Below are 15,125 nucleotides of genomic sequence, written 5' to 3' on the forward strand. Positions count from 1 at the left end.
AATTGCACCTGTGATCAGATACTTGAAAAATATTTATAATTATTGCCATTTTAATTGTGTCATGTATTAAAATGGTCCCACATTCATGTAGTTTTTATTTTTTATTTTTTGTCTTGTATATACGGAAGAACCGATCAGCTTTTCCTGACCGATATCTATTTCAGTGTTTCTTTACATTCTGAAAAGAAACAGAATGTAAAGAAACATTACATTCGGGTTCTTTAGTAAAAGTAATAGTTTTGATTCCAGTATAAAATTAAGGAATTACAAAATCATTCTTAATTATGTCGTAGCTTATATCCTTGACCTTTTATTGGATTTTCATTAAACTCAAAAACTTGGATGAAAGGTAATTGCTGTTGCTGATGGATTTACAAACTGAAACCAGATTTATTCAACAGAATGATAGATTATTTATTTATTTATTTATTTATTTATTTATTTATTTATTTGGTATTTCACCTCCCAATCACCAATCGAGAGAATATTGCCCAATTCAAATCTCTGAATTGACCGACTAGTGCATCACTTTTATTTTTTTGGACTGAAATTTTTGCAGTGCTCTTTTACAGTATCGTCTTGAAAAAAAAAACAATGCTCAGGCTGAAGGTGCTTGTAAACAAACTGCTTTTTATTATGACTGCATATTGATTTTTCTCTTAAGATCCAGAAATGAAAAGCACAGCGTCTATAAAAGCAAGATGCTCCGTAAGACATTAGGTTATTATAATTTCTACTGCATGGCTAATAAAAAAACAAAATTAACCAAAAAAAAAAAAAAAAATTAAATTCATCAAGTATTGTATACTATTTTGTCTGGAGACAGTCCAGATTGCCATCAGATGTTTTGTTTGCTTCGTCTTGCTTCAGGTAACTTTGTCTTTGTCATCAGTGTTGTTTTTGACATCATTCTCTAGTATTGATTTCTCTGCAGTAGGTGGTGGAAGTGTGTTGATGTCACAGCTCAAACTGGTGCTACACCCAACCACCACACTGTGTCACAGAGTGTGGGTGCATGTCGTGTAAACGTGCGCTAACTTTTACTACACATCGCAGCGGCACACATTTGGAGCCTCGAGGGAGCCAAATACTTTATTGCCTTTTTCCTCTACCTGCACCTCTCCTTTTCTCATATATTGTCCTCTGTTTTTTTTTGTTTTTTTTTGTTTGTTTTTTCTTAAGCAATCTATAACTACGATGCCCGGGGAGAAGAGGAGCTGTCACTGCAGATCGGAGACACGGTGCACATACTTGAGACACATGAAGGTGAGAACGGACACTTGATGAAAGCTGACAACCTGGAAATGAATATTAAGTAGCTTTTCACTCTCTTTTCAGACTTTTGCAAATAGTTTTAATTTGAAACGTTCACAACCTTGGTGGAGAGAAATGCTGTTTAATAACTTCTACATTGTCAGCTGGGTTTTTGTATAAAGGCCTTTTGCAATCTCGGTAAAAAGAAAGTTCAGTTCAGCTCCTGTTAAGTTATTCTAACTCTTGATTGGCTATTAAAAATACATTGTGTTGTGTTGAAGTTTATTTTTTAGTCTTACTTTTATGCTAAATAGTTGAAAACAAAATGTATTATTTTTGCTTTTCACTAGCCTGGTACAGAGGATACAGGCTGAGGAGAAAATCAAAAAAGGTAAGTGACTGATAAACAAAGACTTTGATTCCTTTGTGACATAATTTGTTACAATTCTAGTGTTTATTTCTGTAAAACAGTGTTACGTATTTCTTACTTTCCTATTGCAGGGCATATTTCCTGCTTGCTACATCCACCTAAAGGATGCCACAGTCGAAGGCAGTGGGTCAGTATCTTTACCATCAGATGTCGATACAAGGTTGTCCTGTGATCAGAAATCTTGCCATTTATAAAATCATATCTATTGGAAATCATAATGAGAGGGAATTTCCAATCTCAAACGATGATATTTCCCAGTTTTGCTTGGTGATTAGAATACTAGAGCATAAAAGGTAGAACTCAAAATATTTTTATTTGCCTTTTTCCCATGAGGTGTTGAGGTTTTAAACAGTCTTAAAAAATGTACATTGTATACTAGTGTAGCAGTTAGCAAGAGTAGCATTCCTATAATAGCAGGCAATGGCAGTAATTGAAAATGTAGATCCTTAGTGTAAGTCACCCATATTTCTAAATTCGGCTTGTTTCGCGACAGACAGAAGTTAAAAGCTGAAGTGGCTAAAAGAAAGCTGGATTAACATATATGCACTGATTTAAAAAAGGATTAGATGTCTTATTGATTAAGTCAGATATTAACTGAGACTAAGATGTAATCCAACACGGGTTTGACGTGCCTCCTGAGTTCACATGTTGTTGTTTTTAAGGGAATAAAGTTGGATTGTCCATTCTTTGTTACTGCAGGCAAAAGGAGACTGTTATTCCCACTGAGCTGCCTCTGGTTCAGGAGGTTACAACAACGCTGCGGGAGTGGGCTACAATATGGAGGGACTTGTATGTGGTGAGTCATCCTACCACTCACTCACTCACTCACTCACTCACTCACTCACTCACTCACTCACTCACTCACGCACTCACTCACTCACTCACTCACTCACTCACTCACTCACTCACTCACTCACTCACTCACTCACTCACTCACTCACTCACTCACTCACTCACTCACTCACACATACACACATACACACACATACATACATACACACATACATACATACATACATACATATCTGGAACACACACACACTCACTCACACACACCTGGAAAACGAAAGATACACCCTCTTTTTGCTCTGGGACATTTTGTATCAGTTTGTTGAATCTGGACTTTTTTCTGTGTTTTTTTTTATTTTATTATTTTTTAAGTAAAACATCAAGTGTACGAAACACAGCAGATTCCTCTCTCATTATCTATTAAACAGAGATGAAGCCATAATATATAAAAAAAAGATGTGGTTGAAAAACAAAGAACACCTTTTGAATTAAGATCCACGCTTCTTTATAACATTGATTCATTTCATTAAGCTTTAGCCACAGCTCTGTAAAGGTCCCACCATAACATGTTGATCAAGTTGGGATCTGGACTTTGACTGGGCCACTGGGTATTTTGGTGGTTTGCTTTTTCAGCTATTTTTAAATACATTTGATTAGGAGTTTCTCAATGATTGTCCTGTTGATGTCTCTGTTTTGACCAAACTTCATCTGTAAAAACACATTATTTCAATGCAAGGCGCATCATCACCCCTCTACCGCTGTGCACGGTAGTTGCTGTGTTTATGCTGATGTGCTGCAGTTTGTTTTCAGCACACAAGGAGCTAATTATAATTGCAGTATTCTTTTCATAGAAGACAGACTTTCTAATCACAGTCCTTCCAAAAATAGCAACATTAATGAAATGTTTTTCTAACTTTACAGTGACTGAACAATTTAGCATGCTAACGGAGTCCTGTAGAAACAGCCCTTCTATATATACATGTTTTTCCTTTTATTTCAGCATCTCACTTTTAGGAAGAATGGCAATTGTCTTCTTCTTTTCACTTGTGAATAAGCATTTTTGCTGTAGAATGACAAACTTTAATTTAGTTGCTTAGCGTCTTATATTAACGAGTAGCCAAATTATTGTGGTTGGCATTACAAAAACGACAGTGTGCATTCAAAAGAATGTTAAGTTTTCCATATCCAGGACATGTGGATATACCACAGCAAAGGTTGAAACATCAAAAGATTAACAAGTGCAGAAAGTCCTAAAGTGAGTTTCTGACACCTTTTGCTGTCCGATTCTGTTCACCAGGGGATTTCTCTGCATATTCCTTGGTCATATTGTTCAGAAATAATCTCATATTGATGGGAAGCAATCATTTTTTTCCTATAAGTTCCTCGCTGATGTTTCCCACCATTGTGTGTGAGAATATAAATGTGTCCTCTGGAGCTTATAGGAACTACTCTTATGCTGCAGATGCAAGTAGCAGCTGCTTTTATATCTATGGAGATCCCTGCTGATAATTGTGTTTTTGCCTTTCCTTCATAAATCCCACTGAAGCACCAAAGATGTACTTTGTTTCTCCACACACAGCATTTTAAATATGGATTTTGGGTGTTTTTGTTTTGCACGAAACAATGGAAATGCTTAATCTATTTTGTTTGTTTGTTTCTTGTACATGAAGGTTAGATTTAAGTAATTTTGGACCATTATGCAAAATGTAAAACTGAATATATGCATAACTTTTGAAGTAAATGACAAAGTTCTATCCTTTTCCCCAGAATTTTAAACGAGACTTAATGCACATCGGTGAAGGACACAGAGACAGCAAATGTTTGTCTTTCTAAAAAAAGAAAAAAAAATGGTGCCAATATCCGTCAGGCTGTACCAGTTTTGACATAAATATATTGCATGATGTCCTCGCAGAAATGAAGCACAGAGTGGCTAACCTGCTGTTGAGATTTAGTACGTCTTGGCATGTAGTTTCTTCATGTCTTGATAGTTGTACAACATTCTGTCTAAAAGGGGGACAAGCGCGAGATGTTCAACTGTGTCCGTGACATGATCTACGACCTCATCGAATGGCGGTCACAGATCCTGTCTGGCACCCTCCCGCAGGACGAGCTCACTGAGCTCAAACAGAAGGTCACCTCCAAGATAGACTACGGCAACAAGTAAGCGTTTCGTCTTAAGGATTTTAGCCTCCACTTGTCCTGGATTATAATTCCTCTTTTCAGAAGAAAGTAAAAAATTAGCACATAGCTTCCTGGAAAATGTGCTTCATTGGAGTGGCGGTGTATGGCACTACATTTGAATATCTTTGAAACGTTAATCTATAATTCAGATTAAAAAAAAGTGAAAGCCATACAATATAGATTGTTTACACACAGAAGGATATATTTAATTTGTTTATGTCTGTTAATTTCAATAATTATGGAGTACAGTTAATGGAAATCCCAAATTTAGTTGGTCAGAAACTTTAAATATTACATAAAAGTAGAAAAATCTAAACATTTATTGCAGAAATGAACCACTTCGGTGTTCACAGTTCTGTATCCAAGCATATTAATGGAAAGTTTAGTGGAAGGAAAAATGCTTAATGAAAACAAGAAAACAGCTTGCTCAGCTGTCCAAATTCCTCTTTTCAGAAGAAAATAAGAATTGCATATTACTTTGAAAATGTTTAACATTTCCGAAACAAATGAGCTTTTCAGTAACGTTCATATTCATTAAGATGCAACTGTAGGAAGCCACTGTACGCCTGCCTCTGCAAACTCCAGGGTGTTGCATCACGAAGTGATGACTTTCACTGTGTCTGCAGTAAGACAACAAAATTGTTTGGCAATGAGTTTTGTGGAGCTCCATTCTGCTGCTGTGATGAAACTTTAAATCCTGGTCCTGTAGAGATATTGCTTTTTGCCACTGCAGAGGCAGATACTGATGTGTTCAAAAAGAAAACCATTAGGTGCGTGTTGGCAGCCCGCTGTTGTCTCTGCTGAGTCCCTCCGGAGCAGAAACACTGGAGGGAGAAAGAAAAGCCAGACGAGCTTTGAAAGAAAACAGTGGAGCAGAGGGGAAAATTATATGAGCATCAAATAAGGGAACTGACTGGGAGCACGCAGTGACTACACGCCGTTTGGTTTTTCCCCAAAAGAAGTGCACCCACGTGTTTTTGCCTTTTTGTTGTCGTTCGTCCTGACACGTTTTGAAAAAATGTTTCGCCGCCTTTTTCTTCTTCAATTCAAGATACTTGGATCTTGATCTGGTGGTCAGAGACAAAGATGGAAACATTCTGGACCCGGAGCTCACCAGCACCGTCAGCCTATTCAGAGAACACGAGGCGGCCTCCAAACAAATTGAGGACCGGATCCAAGAGGAGAAGGTAAGCAGAGGGGAGGATTGTGGCCCTCCTCTTGAATCGAAAACCAATTTAAAGAGAAAGAACGTGGTGCAAAAGAAATACGTCATATTTATCTTCTTCAGAACGTCTGTTAAGGACTTCTGTGAGTTGCTTAGCAAATTAATACGGTGTGGCATTTTCCTCATTAGAAATATGTTCTTTCTTTTAAAAGCTTTGGTGTCGAGTCTTAGCAGGAAATATGTTGTGAGGCATGCAATAAGAGGAAGCTCTTTTATTTAGAACAATTAAAGAATCTCTGTAACGGCGTTGGAGAACAAGCCAGCAGTAAATCGAGTTCATTTACCTGAGTTCACTTTGATAGATGTATATTCTGCCATCATTGTGACTGTAAGGTTAACATGAACAGGTTGGTAGGAACTATTACCAGCCCACAGTGCTCGATGGTAGCATTGAATAAAACCGGACTAACTTGGATGCTGTCGTTAAGCATTTTCACTGGCCGAGACTCTTTACAGAGAACCCAGATATATCTTGAGAAAGACAATGCAGGTTGTTGTCAGGCTACAATTCTGTTCCGCTACAACAATGGAACACCAGGTTTTTAAAAGTAAAAAGTAGAAAATGGGCTAAATCAGTAAAAAAAAAAAAAGAGTTATTCTCGTTCTATTTAGTTTTATGGTGTGGAGGCCAGCTTGTGCATCTACAAAAAATACCTACGTTTTCTTTAACTATAGCATAAAAAGCTCCCTTAAGCCTCTTATCCTTCTGCTACTGCTGAAATGCATTTTTTAAGATAAACATGTACTCTAGAGTTCATACAAAAAGATTTTCTTTTTTTGCATTCATTAGAATGATACGTATGTTAGCAAGAAAAGATAATGCATGACATGTTCAGAAATAGGATGTTCAGAGTTGCCGTGGAGACTGCTTCTTCAGTCTCACCTCTCTTAGGTCTCCATCACCTGTCTCATCTTCTCACTTGCTTTGTCCTGACGCCTCTTACACCTTCTTTTCCCCTCTTATTGTCCATGATTCTTTTCCTCTTTCTATTCAATTTCCCACCCCACCCCAAAAAAGACCTTTTGTCAACTTATGTAACAGGACATTTTCTCAATACAGTACAGAGCAATTTAAATTACTGTGTAAAAAAAAAAAAAAAAAAAAATTGGATCGATAAGAACATAAAAATGATCTTTCAAATCACATTGGTACTCATCTGCTCCCTTCTTTTTTTCTTTGCTAACACATCCTTACCGCTTGCATAAAACAGTGTTAAAAACCAAAATCATTCAGGTTGTGATTGCATCCTGAATGATTTTGCATTATAATTTGGAACTACCACAATGAAATAATTTTAGCCTTTTTCTCTCTCAACAAAAAACACATTTAATATTGGCTCTTTTGTTTTCATCAGTAATTAGAAATTGTTAATGTTAAAATATTTTGCATAGTGTTTTTTTAAGAGCCCCAATCAAATCAATGTCATGTAGATGGCTGACAACTCGGTAACTTTAAAGAGCAGTTACATAACACAATCTATTTATTTAGGACTCAGAAGTCAGCATTAGATCCTCACCTGTATCTGTAGGATGAAAGATTTCTGTGTTATGAACTCATTTTAATTTTCTAAAAGAAATGTATTATTCTGTGTAATAAATCTGTGACTTTGTATTTTTTAAATGAGCTAATAAAGTATATATTTGTTCAAATTTTCTGACCAATTGAAGACACTCGCAGCATTTAATATTTCGTTATGAGGACGTCTGTAATTCTCGTTTCTGTTTGCCAGCAGACACGACAATACAGAATATAATGTGACAACCGGATTAGAGGTGCGAAACATTTGTTTGAGAAAATCCAGACTCATTCGATCAACAAAATAACGGGAGTTGAAATATAATAGAATTGTAATGCTATTATATTTCATATAATAGCATTTTTTCTTTTAAATGCTGGTCGTGTCAAGTTTGACACTGAAATCACAGACTGCCAGCAACAGGGATCATAAGGTCAGCTTCAGTCACAGAACCAATACGTGTTATTTGAAAATTCCTTCATTGAGACCATGATTTGATAAATGGGATCCTAAAATGTTGAACATAAATTAATAATGGGCAATAATAATAATAATAAAAAAAAGAAAAAATCATGCATAACAGCGTGTTTAAGCCATTCAACTTTTTAGGGCTTCGGACTTTTTGTGATTCCCTTGTTGTTCGGGCTGGAACAGAGTTTTTTTTGGCAATCTCATCGTTTTAGTGTAAAAGTGGGGAAAAGTGAGTGGCTTCTCCTGCCACAAAGAAATAAAAGGTAAGAGAGAGACTGAATCTCAGCCATATTCTCATTCTACTTTTCTCGGCAGGTCAGTGGCTCTCAGCACCTGGTGGCGTTGTGCGCAGAGCGCTAAAAGACAACGCGCCCCGCTTTCATGTGGTCCCTCATCTTACATTTTCAATCATAGCTCTTTACTGGCTAGTTTAGTTGACCTGATAAATATTTAACGATCAGGTTCTTGCACACTTTAGATGAGTATTCAAAGTAACACATAGTAGGCTATTTTACTATAGATAAGCCACAGCGGATTATGTGACTTTAAAGACTTTCTATACGGTGTTTAATACTGAATTCTGGCTGATTATTTTTTTCAGGAATGAAATCATTTTTGTAAGTCTCACGCTTGTTATTTTTTTTATCATTAAACTACAGCAGAGCCCCAAGTCTCAACTGCACACGTTTGGTAGGAAAACCCAACATTCACAGCCGCTCCTCTGTTTCTCCGACAGTCTCAGAAGCAGAATATTGATCTCACGAGGCAAGCGAAGTTCGCCTCCACTCCGGCATTCGCCCTCTTTGTGACTCTGAAGAATGTGGTGTGTAAGATTGGTGAGGATGCAGAGGTGCTCATGTCCCTGTATGATCCAGTGGAGTCAAAGTTTATCAGGTATCCCATAAGTTCACATGGTTACACATTCCTCCTCTGTCTTTCGTTTTCTCTTCTAATTTATGTGCGCAGTCCTTGTCAAAACAGCATCAGTTGAGCCCTGCAGTCGAAAGATTTACTTTTTTTTTTCCTTTTTTTCCAAGGATTTGACATCAAAGTTGTATGATTAGAGGAGCTCAGTGGGACATTTCTTTTTTTGCATTTATCATCAGTCCTAAATTTTACGCAACTGTAATGCATAATTTGGTAGTCATTGCTAAACCCAAGATAAGGATCCCTTGGGAAATGTTATGTGGAAACTTGATTTTTTTTTTTTTTCTTTTCCCCATGCCAAATTGATCTTTGCAGATCAAAAAAACAAACAAACAAAACAAAAAAACCGCTGGCAGTTTTGTAGCCAGTTTCTTGATATGGTAAAACACTGACCCATATTTTTTTTTTTCTAAAACTGACTCCTAAGAATGAATTACAACATTTCTACATTTTTGCATGTTGGAAATGTTATATTTCCATGTTGAAGTGCTCCATTTTACATTTTACATTCAAACACTATTTTACACCAATACAAAGCGGCTCATTAATAAGCTATGTAAAGTGGAAGTAAAACTGATCTGAGAAGTGTACCATGGATTTGTTTTCAGTCTTTCTTTCTCTTGATCCTCTGAAGTAAAATCCAGTTGAATCAACTGCCTTTACTTAGTTTGAAAATGAAGTGTGCAGTTTAATCTCAGCATAAATTCAATGGTCCTGTGCAGTTTTAGTTGGAGAAATAAAGCTGCACATCACCCTAAATGCGCCATCTGGATGGTGAAATATTTCGATGGCAGCATCGTCCTGTTGGGATGCTTTTCTTCAGCAGTGACAAGACAGATGAATGGAGATAAATACAGGGAGATATTTAAAGAGAGCCTGTTAAAGGCAACCAAAGATATGACTAGAGCAGAGGTAAATGTTTTTCAGCAGGACTGTGACAATTACAAATGGCCTAGTCAAAGTAGTACTGTCCATTCAGTTTGACTCAGTTTCAACTCATTTGCCAAAAAGAACATGTCAGGATTTCGATCTCTAGATGTTTCAAAGCTGGTAGCTGGCTTATCTTAAAATATTTTGTCTAAAAAGAGGTTCAGTGTATGGACTTGATGGGGCTTAACACAATATTTTTAGGTTTTTATTTGAACCATTTTCTTTCTATTTTACCATTATCCACTACTTTATGATATATATATATTTTTTTTTTAAACCACACTAAAATCCATTGAAACTCAATCATGCATACTTTTGCAAAACACTTTGCTTGTCAAAAACAGTTTTAAGCTCTTAAAAGTCTGACTTTCCGTTGGAGGGAAGATTTGAAATGTTTTTTTTTTTTATTATTATTATTTTTCTCGTCTGTCACTCACAGTGAGAACTACCTGGTGAAATGGTCGAGCTCCGGCCTGGTGAAAGACATCGACCAGCTTCATAACCTGCGGGCGGTTTTTACGGTGAGTGTGTTTGGCTACGTGAACGTTTGTGCGTGTGCGTGTCCATGCGCTCGCCCGACTGTAGTTCTGTTTATTCAGCCATGTTATGAGGCAATTGGGAGCCTCTCTGCAGAGAGCCTGTGTTTGTTACACTCTTTCAGTAAGACCAAGACTTGCTATATGTATTTTCTGAGGCAGTCGCCTCTGTCTAATGGAAGCCCAACTGCAGCAGCGTCGGCGTGCACGCGCTGAAAGCGACTCTGCTGGTTTTGGTCGACACCCCTCAAAGGAAACAAATTTTTTGCCGCATTCTCAAAAGTAGCTGAAATCACTTTTTGCCGAAATGTTTGGCTGTTTTACAACGGTGTGAACACTTTTGGGAGTTAAATTGATTGATCTGTGACCGAGCTCAAACATTTATATGCATTTCTCTCATGGCGACATACAGAAAGTCGTTCTGCTGAGACTCCTAATGCAAGGAAGGCATCGTCTGCCTTTCATGCTTTATTGAAATGTTCTTCCTCTGCAGGACTTGGGCAGTGAAGATTTAAAGAGAGAGAAGATCAGCTTTGTGTGTCAGATTGTCAGAGTGGGACGTATGGAGCTGCGGGACAACAACACCAAGAAGCTGACTTCAGGCCTGAGAAGACCCTTTGGAGTAGCAGGTAAACTGAAGCTACATGGTATCTGTCAGATTCAGCATTTAATGCAACACCTTGTTCAACGTGAGCAAAATGAGCTCGTGTCCAACTGATTAAATATTACATTAGCATGAAAAACAGCGCTATAACACTTGGAAATCCCGACCCAGAAATGATTGCACTCCATACATTCCTTTGCACATGCTGATATTATGGTGACTATATTGTGGAGACCTAATTGAAGTAATAAAAAAAAAACGCAGTTGAACACTCAGAACAATGGCTTTTCTCTACTTATTGTGTTGTGTCTCTGTAACATTAATAAGCTATGTCTAACTAACGTTTTCCCCCACTACTGTAAAAATATAGGGAGATTCTGTATATTAAGACTTTTTAAGTACTAATCAAAAAAAGAATTACACTTCAGTTTACAATGTTTAAACTGAAATAAGCTGGTATTTAATGTCACTTTGGATTAAAACATGTTTGTTAGTTTATAAACTACTGAATGCCTTGGCTCCGAAGTACATTAAAGATCGGTTGTTGCCAGATTAACCTTTCAGACCACTCGGGTCCTCTGGTTCTATTCTGCACAGAATCAGAACCAAACATGAAGATGCAGTGCTCAGTTCTATTCTGAGACAAACTTCCAGGAAAGACCGAGTTAAATCAGGCTAAAAACCCATTTGCTTAGAGCTGCCTTTGATAACTGGAACATCATAAAGTGTTGTCTGTCTTTCAACCTGTCATTGTGTTCCCACTGCAATGTGATGTTTTTGCTCATTTGTTGTTGTTGGTTTTTTTTTCCTTCTCATTATGTAAAGCAGAACTGTCAGCTTCTTGTACCAGAGCTGCCATCATATACAACAAGAAAATAGAGTGCCTCTGTGGTCCAGAATCGGGGAGTTTGCTTAATAACAAGCATAACTGAATGCGCAGTTCCTACTTTGCTGTCTTGAAGTTTAGCTGGCAGGGAAATCTGAAGACAGGCGTTGTTTGAGCCGCAAGGTCACCGAGTCTGGAAGGCTCTTGGTTCTGCTTCGGTTTGCTTGGAGGTCTTGGTGATTCCTCACATTGGCAATCAGCCCAAAAAGCAATGATTGATTATCTTATGTTTTCTACCACACTCTTTTAGGAGAGAGAGAGAGACCAGGAAGAGCTGTTATTGTAGCAGTTCTTTATTGGGTGTGCTATGCACTACGCGTCTTTTTAACCTCATTGTGAATAATTTGTGTGGTGCCTTTGGTCCTTGCCTGACTGAGTAAATATTTTTGGCTAAAATTCAGAGACCTTGCTGAAGTAGAGAAGAAAGAATTATATATATATTTTTAATCCCTTGTTGGCAAACCTCCAGGTGTATAGTAAACTAATGAGATTGGCGTCTAGCCCACAGTTGTCCAACAGAGAAAATGATGTCTCTCTTTCAGTGTTTCCCCCTCTCCTCTTCTCCTCCCCAATTCGTCTTGAAGGGAAGGTAAATGACAAGCTGATTTATTGGTGGCCTATCTTTAGACAACATTATTACAACTGTGCACAGCATGGAGATTTCTTTCTGTTTTAATAGCTGTGCCTTGCTTTGCCTTTAGTTATAAAAGCTCTATGTGCATGTCCCGTAGCCTCTTGGGTAGTGGAGTAAATGTGAGGTCATCCTAGTGTCGTTTCTTATTCACATCATCTGTAAGCTGCACAGACGTCAATAATGTGCCCCCTGTTCTCTGTAAAATACTGAGGGCTTTTTCAAGCTCTGCTAAAAGCAGTGGTTTTCTTAATGCATCTCTTGTTGTGGAATCGGGGGAGACGTCTCTCTAGCTGTGTGACATCGGTCCACTTGTTTTTGTACGACATTGTCGAAAGTGCAGCTTGACCTTTTGCGTCATTTCTGTACTTTTCATTCCTCCGTAGAAAGCTCTTCAGAAAACACTTTACAGGACAAGCAGGTCAAACTTATACACCAGGTAAATGGAGTCCAAAATGGTCCGAACTGAATTTGAATCAGTCGTTGATTTCATTCCACTACATACTGTCCAGCTAAGACGGTAACGTAGATTTGACTGCATTGAGACGACGCAGTCAAGTTTCAACTGATCGGACTGATTTGTCTGACGCTGAAACGTCTCATTCTGAGCAAGCATGCGGCGACGGCGGCGAGTCAGAATCCTCCAACCGAGCAGCAATTAAAAAAAAAAAAAATCACTGTTCGATTAGAACTGTCTGTGGGAGAGAAGACAAAAAGTAAGCAATGTTAATAGGAGAAATGGATTTGTCAATGGCTTTGTCCAAGAAAGAGAGACGAAAAACGCAGAAGTGCTGAGCCAAGAGTGCTTTCTAAAGAAGATAAAAACAGAGAGTACATACTGCCTGTTGGAACAATAACTTTGTTAGTGATACTGTTCAGGAAGCAGACACCGGAATAAACCCACCTACAAAAAAAACAAAAACAAAAACAAAAAAAGAGAGTACACACATTCTGGCAACAATAACTTTGTCAGTAACTCTTTTCCAGGTCTTATCTGAACACAGATGCATGGGGCTGGTAGTGCTTTCTATGGGAAACAGAAATCAAAAGGAGCAAGCATTGTAACTGGAAGAATAGCTACTGTCCAGAAAAGAGACAGATCAAGAGTACTTTTTATTGTGATTAAAATCACAGAGAACATCCTCTGGCAATGCCTCTGTCCAGGAAAGACATGCAACTAAACACAGATAGACATAACAAATACATAAAGGTAGCGAACGCTGAGTCAGTTGCTTTGGCAAAAGTAACTGTATAATTTGATCTACTCAGAAAAGTAACACATGCATACAAAAAGGCAGGGAACAAGAAGTACTTTCTGTTGGACGAGAAAGCAAAACCAGTGCACACAGTTCATTGCAGCAGTAGCTCTTTCTGTTTTGTTCAGGGGAAAGAATCAGCTAAGAAAAAGGTGCATGTTCAATTGGAAAGGCAGCAAAATGTCCAAAAGTTCATTTTTTTCTCACAGCGAAGTCGTTTTTTGTGGTGCTTTGTAAGTAATTTGAGATCATCTATGGGTGCTTTTTCCTCCCCACGCAGACTTACAGTGCAACTATCTCTATCTTGCATGCCTATGATACCTCATCCTCGCCTTAAAAGTTTCCAAACCTCTTTGTTTTTATGTTTGTTTTTACAGTAATGGATGTTACAGACATCATAACAGGCAAAATGGACGACGAGGACAAGCAGCACTTCATCCCATTCCAGCCGTAAGAGCTTTTTGCCACAAACATTGATTTGCTTTTCATTTAATTGTTTATATATATATGTAAAATCTCAGAGTTTTAGTAGCTGCATTTACATGTTTCTCTCAAATCTTGAATCTTTGACACCAGGTGTTGTAAGATCTCCCAAATCCCATTATAGTCAAGGTAATCTTGTTAACTGCCACTGTTTTTGTGGGATTGTGTCCAAAGAAATCTTTTTACTTGATGATTGAATAATTTATGACCAAATTAGATTTTTAGTCACTGAATAAAACGCCTGGTGCCACAAAGTATTATTATATATGTTCGCTATGTGAAAGACCTAGTTGCAGTAATAATGCGGGCTACAGTAATCTATACAGGAATGGTAATGGAGTTCTAGAAAAACATTTTGTGATCTCCACGGTAACAGGGAGCATCCTTGACAGGTTGCCAGTAAAGCTTAGAAGTAGCAGAGGAAGATAGCCTTTTATTGGAAAGTTATTTTTATGTTGCTTTTTTTTTATTACAGCTGTGCTAAATGTGTTTTTATTTTAAAAAGTTGCTTTTTCATTTATTTCTTTACTTGCTCAAATTTAAGTGGACCAGTGCTAGAGTCAGTAAAAGTAGTTTAATTTAACAATCAGACCTACCAAAACAATGATTTGTGGGTTCTCACGAAAACAGACGGGCTAGCAAACAAAAGTTGGCAACTGGTTAAATGTTGCCATGAGCTTAAAAAAAAAAACTTGACTCAGGTGACATGGTAAAATGCTTTGGACAATGTTTTCTCTCACATTTAGAATCCTGACATCCGGCCATTGTCCAAGTACTTACTGTAAAATGTGAAGTTAAAGTTTGAACAAAATATATATAATGTTTGACTCTAGCAGTTCTGAACTTTGCATTGCTAAAACAAACCTTCGTTGATTTGTACCTTTATAATGTTCATAGCAAAGCAGAAAGGACCAACTCCTTCTTCGAAAATGTGAAGGAGGAGTATATTTCTGCATATTTCTGAGATTGATCCATGGTTGCAAGCAAATATTACGTAGACACTGC

The 15,125-nt window shown here is 37.6% G+C and overlaps 1 protein-coding gene across 1 annotated transcript in view; it reads left to right on the top strand.

Moving 5' to 3' along the window:
- Positions 1–15,125, top strand: part of dock1 (dedicator of cytokinesis 1) — a 198,067-nt gene that overhangs the window by 21,794 nt on the left and 161,148 nt on the right. Inside the window, exons 2-11 of the mRNA XM_016676605.1 lie at positions 1,183–1,266; positions 1,605–1,645; positions 1,756–1,811; positions 2,384–2,480; positions 4,485–4,633; positions 5,706–5,841; positions 8,604–8,761; positions 10,164–10,245; positions 10,754–10,889; positions 14,015–14,087. Of these exons, the coding sequence (XP_016532091.1) occupies positions 1,183–1,266; positions 1,605–1,645; positions 1,756–1,811; positions 2,384–2,480; positions 4,485–4,633; positions 5,706–5,841; positions 8,604–8,761; positions 10,164–10,245; positions 10,754–10,889; positions 14,015–14,087 (1,012 nt within the window). The remainder of the gene's footprint in view (positions 1–1,182; positions 1,267–1,604; positions 1,646–1,755; positions 1,812–2,383; positions 2,481–4,484; positions 4,634–5,705; positions 5,842–8,603; positions 8,762–10,163; positions 10,246–10,753; positions 10,890–14,014; positions 14,088–15,125) is intronic.

The sequence above is a fragment of the Poecilia formosa genome, unplaced genomic scaffold (assembly GCF_000485575.1).
Source record: "Poecilia formosa unplaced genomic scaffold, Poecilia_formosa-5.1.2 Scaffold136, whole genome shotgun sequence".
Classification (NCBI taxonomy): domain Eukaryota; kingdom Metazoa; phylum Chordata; class Actinopteri; order Cyprinodontiformes; family Poeciliidae; genus Poecilia; species Poecilia formosa.